Source organism: Urocitellus parryii, chromosome 10 (assembly GCF_045843805.1).
Source record: "Urocitellus parryii isolate mUroPar1 chromosome 10, mUroPar1.hap1, whole genome shotgun sequence".
In the NCBI taxonomy this organism is placed as follows: domain Eukaryota; kingdom Metazoa; phylum Chordata; class Mammalia; order Rodentia; family Sciuridae; genus Urocitellus; species Urocitellus parryii.
In genome coordinates, this window is record NC_135540.1 from 2003481 (window position 1) to 2016384 (window position 12904).

Consider the following 12904-nt stretch of genomic DNA (forward strand, 5'->3'; position numbering starts at 1 on the left):
AAAATAATACCCTTATTTGAGGTTTTCTGATTTGAAGGAAGAATGCTTGACCCAAGCAAACGCCGATCTTTTGGTGGAGCAAAGCACCACAGCACTCTAGGACAAACATTTTTTTTTTCCTGCCAAATGACTAGTAGGTTGTAAACTGAACCACCAATCAGGACAAGCTAGACAGAACAATTAAATAGGTTTACACTTAAACATTTTCATTTTACACCGTCTTTTCATCAAATCAGATTTCACAATATTCACATATCATATTGCTGTGTAAAAACGTGGTAGGAACACTCTGTTTTTGTTTTTAGTGACACGGATAGAGCCACAATTCATACAGCTTAAAAGAAAATATTCTTGTGAGTGACAACTGGACAACTTCTTTTTACAGCTCATTGAGTTGTGAAATATAAATGTAAAGCTTCTATACTGTACAGGTTTCCCAGACTGTGGACCGGGCTGAGGGCCTGCTGTTGTCCGGGTACCTGAGCCCAGGGGTAGGAGAGGTGCGGGGGCAGCCCCTGGGCCTGGCCGAGGGCACAGAGTCGGTGGCTCTGGGGCTGTCAGGCCTGCACTGCTTCACGTCCCCTCCTTAGATGAGTCTCAGACAATGAAACTGAGCCCATTATGCAGGGAGAGGAACCCAGGGAGAGGAGCCAGGGGACGCTTCCTCTCAGGCTCGCAGGTCCACAGATTGAGTGGTCTGCATGATGCAGGGCCATCGGCCACAGCAGCCGGCTCCTGGGACACTTCCCAGGTGGCACTTATCACACCTGTGGAGGGCAGGGGTTGAGGCTCACTTGAAGAGCAGGACCGAGGTTCAGCCAGGATTGGAACTCAAAAGCCTTTTTAGGGGCAGAGTCCATTATTCAAATTGGACAAAGTTAATGCTTTTGTCCAAAAGTTAATTTTCAGAAACTCAATTTCATTTTCACTGGATTCCATGCTCTTAGTGGAATAGAGTGCCCATCTATGTAAACAGTAATGTTTATCATCCTTCTGGCCTCAGGGTTTGCTTTGGACATCCCACAGAAATAGTTCTAGGACCAGTAACCTTCAAGATCTACTCCCTGATAGGACGCGGTGAGCGGGCTTGCCACTTCCCCTGAGCTGTGGCTCTGGCTCTCTGATAACAGGGAGGGAGCACAGGGTCTGCACGTTAGTAAACACTGAAACTTGAGTCTTCCTCTCCTGGGGTCACGTGGGGAGCCTTTGCTCACGGTCCCCCGGCCCTGGACGTTTCCACACACATTTCTCTGCGCCCTCTGGATATTAAGAACACCAATCCTCTGTAAGTGACAATCCAGAAAAATCTTTTCCCAGTTTGTCCCTTGCTTTTTTTTTTTTTAAAGAAATCATTTTTTAGTTGTAATTGGACACAGTACCTTCACTTAATTTATTCACTGATATGTGGTGCTGAGGCTGGAAACCAGGGCTGGCACGTGCTAGACAAGCACACCACCTCGGAGTCTCCACCTCAGCCTTCCCTGTTCTGTCTGTGATCTTTCTGGGGTGCAGTATCATTTGTTTCTGCTTTGAGACTTCTTTTGCCTTCATGTGGGAAATTTCTTTCCCATACAAACGTCAAAAGCACGGTCGCATATTTCCTGTTCCGGCCTTCTGCGTATTCATTCTGCTCATCACCTGTGGATGCTCTGTGAGGCCGGGATGGAGTGAATGGATGGACCTGGGCAGGACCTGGGCTCTGGGGGCTCGGGGCTGGTCCAGGCTCATGGCCTGCTTATGGAGTAAAGCAGGGAGCAGCCCTTGGGCAGGTGGCAGAGGAAAGAAGTCCTAAGTCGTCGGCCTCCACAGCTTGCCATTAATAAAGCCAGTGTCCACGGTGGAACATCGGCTGAATGAGCATGGACTCACGAGGCTACTGAGGACAGGGGGCCCTAAGGCATGACGTCACTTGGGAGCCCCGTGGACCAGCTCTGAGCCTCAGTGGGCAGACGTGTCCTTATCATCTAGAGGTCGCTTTGCTTGGGGACTAGTAAGGAGGTGGTGGTGAGGGAAGTGGCAGAGTGGAAGGGGTGATGCTCTTCCCCGTGGCTGGGGTGGAGATGGGAGCGGGGAGTGCAGAGTGCAGCCCGCCTCCGAGACAGCAGAGGAAAGGGAGAGCTGGGGCGGTGCTGGGATTCCAGGACAGAGCCCCCCAGGACGGTGACTGAACCCAGGATCTACACCTCCAGGTGTTCTGTTTTTAATTTCCAGAGGGGGGTCTCAGTAAGTTGCTGAGGTTGGCCTTGAACTTATGACCCTCCAGGACAGCTGGGATTATAGGTGTGTCACCATGCCTAGCTAGAATGAAGTTCTTATACACTGTTATTGAGTGAAGATTCCAAACCAAAGGCTTCAATATTCCTTAGGGCATAAAACAAACAGAACAGAAATGCTTACGAAGGGCTAAGTCACCTTTCAGTTCTAAATACTTTTTGTTTGTTTGTTTGTTTCCTGGTGGTTGACTGTTAGCAAATTTACTATTAATGACACCTCACACATTGTGACCTATGCACCAATTTGCTTAAAATTAACATGCAGAAGGACAATCACTCTGCAAGACAGCGTGGTTAACAGGAGTGCATCTGCAGACGAGCTGTCTCTGCCAACACGACACTCCACAGCCATGATAAAAAACCAGAGACAAGCAGAATCAATTCTCTACTCTCAGGTGCCAAACGGAAGGACCACATATTGCAAGCTCCGTGAAGACGTGTCCAGACAACTTTCTAAAAACAGCTTACTATCAATCTTGTTGAAATTATCTTTTCCCCCAACATAGTGAAACCTCAACTAGCAAGGATGCGCTGAGAAGAGGGCGGTCAAGCCAACTGAATTACCTTGCAACTGATAATTTCCATGAAAAGTTATTTTGCTTTGATCTTTGCTGAGAACCTTCACATCTGACTGTCTTGTTAAGGAAAGGGAGATTTGTCATTAATGTCTGAACAGAATCCACAGAGTGGCACATGCAGAAGCTCTCCACACTGTGGTTGTGTTGTGCATGTGTGTGCACACCTGTGTGTGTCCACGAGGGTACAGGGAGACTGCCCCGTCCTCACCTGCTGCCAAGAGCTCCTGCTGGTGTGACTTGCAAGGGCCCTTTGACAACAGGCTGGGGGACTCACAGCGTCCTTTCCGCGGTGCAGGAGCTGCTGTCTGCTCAGCCGCAGAATCGTTCTGTTGGGGCCACAGGAACTCCCTGTCCAGGTCAGTTCCAGTGAAGTTTCTAGAAGCCCAGCTTAGTTCCACCTTTCCTTCTGGTTCTGTGAGCTTCCTAACACCCATGGTTTCCTGCTAAAATCGGCTACGTCTGATACCAAGGACTGGAACCAGCACAAGGGACCCGAAACATGTCTTTAGTGACTGATCTTGCCTAAAGGTCATTCACTTTGAGCAGGAATTTTCATAATGGAGAAATGTTATTAGTTAATGCTTATTGAGCAAACACCGTGTAGTACCCTGTATCTGCTGTAACCAACCATCAAACACCTGAATGTTAGTCACTGTTATGGTCCCCACTTTCCTGACCAGCAGATCGAGCCTAGATGGCCAGGCGACTTGCCACTGGCCACTCGGGGAACCCATGGCAACATCAGGCCTTGAGTCCTGCAGGGTGGCTCCGATGCCTGTCCTCCTAAGCCCCATGCCACTCTGCAGAAAGGACAGAAGCCGTGCTGGTCATTGACCTGATCAGGAAACCAGATCTCTGTCTGTTCTAATAATAGCTAACGTCTTCATGATCTGTCAGCTCCATTTAAAGCACACACAGCAAAAAACAAAAACAGAACAAAGAAACCCCCTCAGCTACAACATGGATAAACTGTCAGATTCTGGATAAATATGATTTTATTATAGTGAAAAATACTGCAACTACTATTTTCATGAATTATCTAATACTTTATTATCTAATTATCTATTTATTTAATATATATCCCTAACAGTTTTAGAAATAAATAAAATATATATACCTAACAGTTTTATAAATATACCTAACAGTTTTTCTGCAATAGAATAAAAATAATCATACTTTCAATTTCTCATACTTATATGACCAACTCCATAGCTCTGGACCTTGGACATGTCATTTAAGTCAGTGACCTTCAGTTTTCCAGAACAACAGAAACCTCATCATCTATCTTAGCTATTTTATAGTAAAATAAATAATAACATAGTCTTGCTGCAAAGATTAGGATGAGAAAAAATGTAATAGTACCTTACATGTGAGTTCCCCAGCCTGTTGTCAATGTAATAGTACCAACGACATGGGACAGCTCTGAAAAGAGTAGGCATGCGATCTCTCTTATACGTGGAATCTAAACCCCCCAACTCCTGGAAGTGAAGAACAAGTGGTTAACTAGGGTGCAGAGGGAATGAAGAGATGGTGATTAAAGGGTTCAAAGCTTCAGTTAGACAGGAGGAATGGATTTTCGAAATCCATTGCATAGCACAGTGATTATACTTACATGTATACAAGCTACAGATACTAGTATTAATTGCATTGAAATTGCAACAGTTGCCAGAATGTTTTGCATATCTTCATCCTTTTAAATCCCACCAAAACCCTGAGACACATAACGGGGAATGTCCTCCTTTTATATGAGGAATCTGAAACTTATAGATTTATGACTTATCCAAGGACCCATAATGGAAAATAAGTGGAAAGGATCCAAACCTAGACGTTTATCTTGCAGCTCTACCTGGATTCTCTACTCAATGTCTGTCACGAAGTAACAGGAATTCCTTCAGTCCATGGCATCTGCTCTGATGGTCCCCAAGCATCCTGGACACTGGCACTGGTGTGCCACGTCCTGGTGAAGCGTCCACTCACCTTTTTGACTTCATACTTGATGGCGAGCTTGACGCGGCTCAGCGCTCTGGGCCTGTGCACCTCCGGGGGCTCCGAAGACTCCAGGTCTCCGTTCAGAATGGCCTCCACCTCCTCCGAGTCCCGGCAGAGGTCCAGTACGCCCACCACAAAATCTTTGCACTGCATGGAGAGCTTCCTATAGTCGTTCTAAAAACAAGAGGTTTTTATAGTTGTGCTTAAAACAACAGATTTCCCTTTACCCAGCGGGAAGCGTTTAAGTGTGTGTGGATTAGCAAAGGTGTCCCTTCCCCAGACAAGAAGCCTTGCTGAGATAGATAGGGCTGGAGTTGCCTCCTCCTTAGCTAGGTTCCCCTCTATGACCTGCCCAATGACTTGGGACAGTTCTGAAAACAGTATGCATGCGATCTCACTTACATGTGGAATCTAAACCCCCCAACCCCTGGAAGTGAAGAACAGATAATGGTTAACTGGGGTGAGGAGGGAATGGAGAGATGGTGAACAAAGGGTTCAAAGTTTCAGTTAGATAGGAAGAATGGATTTTCAAAATCTATTGCATAGCACAGTGGTTACAGTTACAACAATGTAACTATTGTAATATGTAATATTTCAAAATTGCTGAGAATAGCCAGGTGCAGTGGTGCACACCTGTAATCCAGGGGTTCAGGAGGCTGAGAAGGAGAATCCCAAGTTCAAAGCCAGCCTAAGCAATGATGAGGCACTAAGTAACTCAGTGAGACCCTGTCTCTAAATAAAATACAAAATAGGGTTGGGGTGTGGCTCAGTGGTTGAGTGCCCCTGAGTTTAATCCCTAGTACCCACCCCCTCAAAACAAAATTTCTGAGAGTAAACTTCAAGTATCACACCATAAACAATGATAAGGGAGGTGATGAATATGTTAACTGCTCATGTGATCATTCCACGTTGCACACATACATCAAAATTTCACATGGTACTCCATAAATATATAAAATCATTATGTCAATTAAAAATTCTAGCTGGCAATGTAGCTCAGTGTAGCAGAGCACTTCCTAGGATGTGTGAGGCCCTGGGTTTGATTCACCATCACTACAAAAAATAAAAAAATTTACATTTCTTTAAAAAAAGTGATGTGCTTATAATTCACTGGTTCTTATTAAGTGATGTTGGCTAATTGGCAATGCTGAAAGACCAAAGGATCAAAGAGTTGTATCTGTTTTATACACACAATAGTTATTCTAAAGCCCAAACAACATTATATCTATTGACTGGCAATTGGACATGGAAGATGGACTACATGTGGAAGGACCCCGTCCAGGTCGCCATCCCTTGCCTTGTAGGAGAGTTTGCTTCTCAAAGCACAGTTCTCAGATCTGTACCAGGTGTCCTGATGCAGAAAATGGAGGAGGGCCCAGTGACCTGTGAGTGGTTCTGACCCAAGCTCATGCTTGAGAATGTTTTCTGATAAACATGAAGGAGTGAATGGGTTCCCACCATATGAGGAGGGTTTTCTTCCTGGTTTGTCTTCAAGGCACATTATCACTCCCAGCAGAACTAGGAGAGAAATGCCTGATTATACATAATTGAAATCTCAAGGGTTACAGAAAGTCAATACCTGCGAGAAAAATTTCCAGGCCACTGGAACTAACACCTTGCTAAAAATAATCTGAGAGTTTTTAATTTCATTTGCATATTCAGTGGCGCCCACAGCAGTCCCTGCTGCCTCCTGAAGGCAGCTCTATTTCCAGCCTTGGGTTCCGGTCAAGGTGCCACAGACCATCTCTTGGGAAAGTGTCTCACCTTCAGAAACCTCAGCTCTACCTCTGTGAACTAAAATTCTAGCCCCTTACGGAAGCCATCCAGATAGTCATTTAATTTGGTACACTTGAGGGAAATAGAATTCCTCATTGCAACACATTCTGAGACTCCTTGTGTCTGTATAACCCAGCAATACTCAGCACTGCAGAATTCCTGGGCTTCCAGAGATCATTCTTTGCAAGAAGACACAAAGAATTCCAATTCTCTTCCTTTAAATATTTAACTTGATCTTATGGGCAAAACTGCACCAACTAAAATAAAGTAGAGGAAAGAGGTATTGTTCAAAGGCTGCCCCAACTAGAACAGTTTCCATTTCTGATGTCAGAGATTAGATTCGGAACAGTCACAGTTAATCCTTCTCCTCTCATAAGGGAACAGATACAATGAATAAAACTTCGATCTTTGGTTTCCATTCAAGTTGGTACCACGCAACTGATAAAATTAATAAAATATCCAGTCTCTGGTTTCTAAGCAGAGGGTCAGTTAAACATCCATCTGCCCTCCATTCCTGAAGACTAATGAAATATTTTATTATAGCACACAGAAGTATTAAATCCATGCCTGTTTCCATAGAAAGCTCCCTTTTTAATACAGTCTTTTTAGATGGAATTTTCTCATGTTACTCTTCAGTTCAGACCGTTCTGTAAGATTTGTAAAACATAGGATGGCCATTTCTCCACCGATCAGAAATAAAAGAGGCTGCTTCCCAGGTTTGGAAGAAAGCTCAGCACTTGGCTTTTGCAGTGATACCCAAATGCTGACTCATTACCTTTAAAATCATAATCTGAAAAGTGTCCAGTTTTAAGTAAAGCTGTGTAAATTTTTTTCACATTCACCGAAAGGTCAGTCAAGAAACAAAAAGTTAGTAATTATGCAAGTTGCAAGGACAATGTTTTGTTTTCATAACAAAGTGCAGAAAACAATCATAGCCGGAGAGGATGGTCCGCCCTTCCCTCCTTCCTGCCTTTGTCCTCCTCCTCTTCTCTCTCTTTTTGTCTGTTTGACCTGAGGTCTCCTTGCATTGCCCAGATTGACCTGAAACTCTTGACTCTTGGGCGCAAGCAACCCATGTGTCAGACTCTCGAATACCAGGGCTACAGGCGTGCACCACCAGGACCAGCTAATGGGAATCTCCTTCACTGCCATCATGGGGCACCATTTCTAAGAGCTACTGGGAGCCCTCAGGAAGGCAGACAGCTCTGTCTAACTCAGCACCTGCCATCAGTTCCCAGAAGGGCATCCATGAAGCCTATGCTGACTGCTCATCCCACTCTGAGGTCCTGCCGCGTGGCTTCGCAGCTCAGATCATGATTGGTTACAATTTCTAAGACATTCCTCTCTTTAGCTTTGCTCAATGGTCTTCACAGTGCTGCTTTTCCATTACCATGGCCCTCCAGTTGGCAGAGGGACTCACGGCACAGTACAGGGCAGGCGCTGCAAACCCCGGGACCTGCTCAAGCCAAAGCAGTGACTGCAGAGCTCAGTCTTCATCAACACTCAGCTCTACTTCTTTCAATTTATATGGTCTAATCTCCATTCCAATCCCTTTCTGTCCTGAAGAGGAAAACTAAATTCAACTCTAAGCAGGCTTGGTTCTCCAGGGTCCTTTCTCTAACAGCAAAAGAGGGAGGAGGTGTAGTGATTAAGCTTGGCTTTCCTTAGAACCTGAAGTCAGACTCCTGGACTCAAACCCTGCTTCTACCACTGACCTGCTGTGTACTCTGGTGGAATTTACTTGCTCTCTCTGATGAGAATAATCCTGCCTTCTACAAGTATTATAAGGATTAAGTGCTTGGTACACATTAAGTACTATAGAGGTGCTTCAGTATTATCAGGTCTATTATTCTAGCTATAATTCCTAGAACAGGGATCTAAGACACTCAAATCGAGGCTTAGCAAATGGGACCTGGGATTTAGCCTTGATTTCCTCATTTGTAAAATGAGAGGACTATGGAAGCAGATGACTCTTTGAGTATCCTCCTGCTCTCAAACATTACCCTGCGTGTAGATCATATTTATTTTCTTTCTCCTTATTGTGGTGTAAATCGAAACTGCCTTTCTGCTTTAAGGAGAGGCAAACTGAGGCACAGGAAGGCTGGTGGCTTTGTTTTGTAGTTATTGTCATTTTGTTTTGTCTTTTATTTAAAAAGTACATCACCCGCTCAGTCAGAGTTAGGAAATTTCAATTTGCTTTCTCACTGTTTAATAGATGGCTGACTTCCTTGTCACTGACATGTGGCCAATTAGACCCAGAACCCTCCTGTCTGATATTCTGTTTCTTAGAATAGCTTCAGACAGCATTTGCACATCTAAAATACTTCTTTAATAACCTGTCACTGGGCTGTCCTCTGTTAATCTATCTAAATCTATGTCCTAGAATGCGCGACCTCTGCAGGTAATGACCTTCATGTGTTTTTGACACCCTGCGGATTGCAGCCCTCAAGGAACTTTGGAAACTGCACAGTGGCTGAGAATCTCCTCCAAAGCACCTACAGGAAGGCAATTTGAGAGGTGAGACATGAGCTATTACAGACCATTAATAAGATGAAATAGGCATAGGTGTCTGAGAAGGGGAAAATCACCACGTTTTCACCAGGGAACACGATATCTATTTTTCCATTCCAAGGCTGGTACTCAAAGTCCCTGCGGAGAGAGGATTGCGAACACGGCAGAACAGGGCAAATTAGGTTACCTGCTTTCCCCAGGAAGAGCTTCGCTCGCACTGCCCTTTCAGAGCTCAGAGAGTCTGGGTCAGGCTGGGAAAGCACCAGCTTCTCTTTCTGTCTAAAGCCCTGACAGATGCCCGGCGCCCGGGATGGGAGGGCACAGGGGCAGCGGGAGAGCAGATGAGAAGGGAACAGTGAGGACGGGGTGCAGGGGAGGAACCGCGCCTCCATCAGGGCAGGGAGCCTGGCAGTCTTGGGAGGCTCTGACCGCAGGAAGGACAGTCCTCCCAGGCTCAGAGGGGGTCAGGCTACACCCGCTTGCCATGCAAGGAGAAAAGGAACTGGAGATTTGGGGACACTGGCCCATTCTCAGTGTGTGGCCGCCCCATGGCTGTCCTCTGGGACTCCCTGCGCTTGTCCCCGTGGGCTGCTGCACCTGACAGGTTATCAGCAGCGACTCTTCCATCCGAGTGGAGTCCCAGCATCACTGATATGGACTTAGCCAGCTTCGGGGGAAACCGGGACTAACAAACGCCTGCCATTGCTTCTCTGCGTGACTTCCCTGGGAAAACTGCAAACATGGCCACCTTTAGTAAATTACAGAATCTTTCAAAATAATCCTGTCTGTAGAATTTCTTCTGCAGACTTTCAATATACATCAAGCAAACTAAAAACAAGGTTCGTGGTGCTTTTGAAATGGTGGATAATAAGCAAATTCAGAATTATGTTTCAATTATTGTCTCAAAACAAAACAAAACCCCCGATATTTAGAAGCATTTTACCCAAATGTTTTTCTACCCTCTCTAGCCAGTTTGAAATTTTGAAATTTTTCAACCTGAATTCTATCTAAAAGACTTTTATCTTGGATCCAAGGAAATTAATCTTTTCAATTACCACATAATAAATGTCTTCAAAGGGACTAGATATAAAGTGATACTAATTTTCTTCTTCATATTTTCCCATGTTTTCTGAAAAGATTTTTACAATAATTATGTCTAGCTTTTGCATCAGGAAAAAAAATTGAATGAATTAACAAGATCATCTTAAGGCTAGATCTCCACCAGGAGGTCTAGCAAGGTCTGATGAATAGGTAGGGAATTTGGTGTTTGGAAAGCAGGGGAGAAAACCACTCTCCCACCATTTTCTTGGAACCCCAGAGGAAAACAGTTTTTCCTTAACCTGAATCATGTTGTTAGTTACATTGAATAAATCTCACTTATATGTGAAAAATGATATTAAGATTTGAAAGACAGACAAACCACTCTTCCTGTGATTTGATACCACAACACTAAACCAAAAAATTAACACGGTGCCCAGAAAATCATTCAAGGAATTGATGCCTGCATCTTCTTAGGTGAAAAGTGGGAGACAAGAACTGCTCAAGAGTTTGACTGATTTTTACCAGAAGTACGAAATACACTTTAGCCCTAGAGTTTAACAGCTAGAACCATTCAAAATGCATAGGAGGATGCAGCATTGAGAAAAAAAGTCTCTCACTAATATATAATCTTTATAAAAATAATACTGCTTGACTGGAAATTAGGTCCAGAAAAAAGTTCACTCACTTAAAAAGTCCATTAAAGCGGAATAAAAATGTTCACTCATTAACAACAACAACAAAATCCATTAAGGCAACCCATTTGGGTGTCCTTGGGTTTCTGCGTTGACCTGACATCTATGTCTCACCCTCTGAATATACATTTGTGGAATTCAGGGAGAGGCATTAGTCACATTAACGAAATGATTTTAATAGTGTTTTATATCATCCTCTTGATCTTTGATTGTAAAGGGCTATCAAAACACTTGTGCCCATTAACAGGGCTTTCAAAACTAATATCACTGCAGAGGGAAGGAATAGGAGCGTCCACTCCCATCATGGACCTGGTCCTGCAGCTCCTCCAGGGACCAGGCATCCCCATCCCTACCCCCGAATAAAAACAAACCAAAAAGCTAATAACTACTTCTGTGTTGGGTGTCACCGGACACTAACTGCAAGACAAGAGGAAGAACTGGGGAGAGGGAAGGTCACACCAAATCTTATTTGGTAAAAGGGGATGGAGAAGTCTTGAGTTTTATTTAACGTTTACCCAGAACACAGAGGGATACCAAACTTGTAGCTCGGATTCAGAATATACCCATCCCCAAAGCGAATATCACAGCACTATCATTGACAAGGGGAAAATCATCACATCAACACTGCAGGGTGCTCCCAATCCCTGGTGACCTAAGATCCACTAGGTGAAACCCATTCTAGAGCTTCTGGCGCCTAGTGTGGACAGCCCAGGGAGCAGCCGGGCGCACAGGGCTCACCTTGAACTCTTTCTCGATGTTGGCCAGCTTGGCCAGCTCGTTGCTGAGCTCCAGGGCCGTGAGCACCGGGTCCTCGCTGGACAAGGACAGGTAGGCCGGGCTGGCCAGCCCCTTGTAGGCGTTGATCCGCGAGCGCGAGTGGCTGAAGGAGTCGTGCCGCTGCTTCTCGGTGCAGTCCCCGCACTTGCAGAAGTAGTCGTGCGGCCGCTCGATGCGCGCGCCCTTCAGCAGCAGCATGTGCACCACCTCGTACTTCTGGCAGTGCGCGGCCAGGATGATGGGGGTGATGTCCGGCGAGAAGCGCGTGCCGTCCTCGTCGTAGGCATAGAAGTCGTCGTCCTGCAGCTCCTGCTCGCAGGGGCTCAGGGTCAGGCGCTCGCTGGCCGCGAAGCCGGGGTGGTTGAGGATGGCCTCCACGATGCGCACGTAGCCCTTGCTGATGGCCAGCAGCAGCGCATCGCCGATGCGCGCCAGGTTCTCCTTCTTGAGCAGCAGCTCGGTCACCTCCAGGTGCTCGTTGCCCACAGCCAGCTGCAGCGCGTTCTGGCCCATGTAGTCCACGCAGTTGACGTTCAGCGTCCGGGACTCCTCCAGCATCTTGCGCACCACGGGGATGTTGCCGTACTCGGCGGCGTCGAGGAAGCGCTCCTCCTCAGCCGTGAGGCTGGTGCCCCGGTCGTTGAACATGAAGGCCGGGCCGCGGACAGCCTGGCGCCGGCCCTTCTCGCGCATCACCGTCATGCGCCTCAGGGACGGGCTCCCCTCCATGGACCTAGGCGCAAGGACAGAACAGCTGTGGGACCAGGGCTCGCAGGGTCGCCGCGCACCAGACCCGGGCCCGGGCCCCGCCAGGCCGGCTCTAAGGACGCAGCCACAAGGAGCAGCTGGACGCCCGGGCGGCAGGGAGCCCTTCAGGGAACAGCTCCTGTCCCCAGAAAATGCTGTTCTGATGGAATGACGCTGAAGACCACTCCCACCAGCCACCCACCGCTCCGGTGACCCTGGCACAGCCGGGGTTCAGCCAGCCTGCCCTGTGGCAGTAACCATCTCCTCCTCTTAAAGTCTTGGAAATAGAGGCTGCAGGTGCTTGGCACCAGGCACCAGGCTTGGGGACACTGAAGAAGCTCGTGTACTCATGCGTCAGGGCACAGCGACCCTCTCCACGCACAGCTCCTACTTTTAATGGAAAATGTCTTTCTCCTCTCTCTCTCCACCCCCCATACACACACACACACACAGAGATTGGCACTTAGGCCAAGCATCCATCTTGTGAGATATTGGTTTTAATTTTTTCTCTTAAGGGGAC

The 12904-nt window shown here is 46.5% G+C and overlaps 1 protein-coding gene across 1 annotated transcript in view; it reads right to left on the bottom strand.

The window, feature by feature from the left end:
* The window catches only part of Trpc3 (transient receptor potential cation channel subfamily C member 3), a 41198-nt gene extending 28832 nt beyond the window's left edge, over positions 1-12366 (bottom strand). The window contains exons 1-2 of the mRNA XM_026411749.2: positions 11599-12366; positions 4829-5014 (exon numbers count right to left, since the gene is read on the bottom strand). Of these exons, the coding sequence (XP_026267534.2) occupies positions 4829-5014; positions 11599-12366 (954 nt within the window). The remainder of the gene's footprint in view (positions 1-4828; positions 5015-11598) is intronic.
* Between the last annotated feature and the right edge of the window lie 538 nt (positions 12367-12904).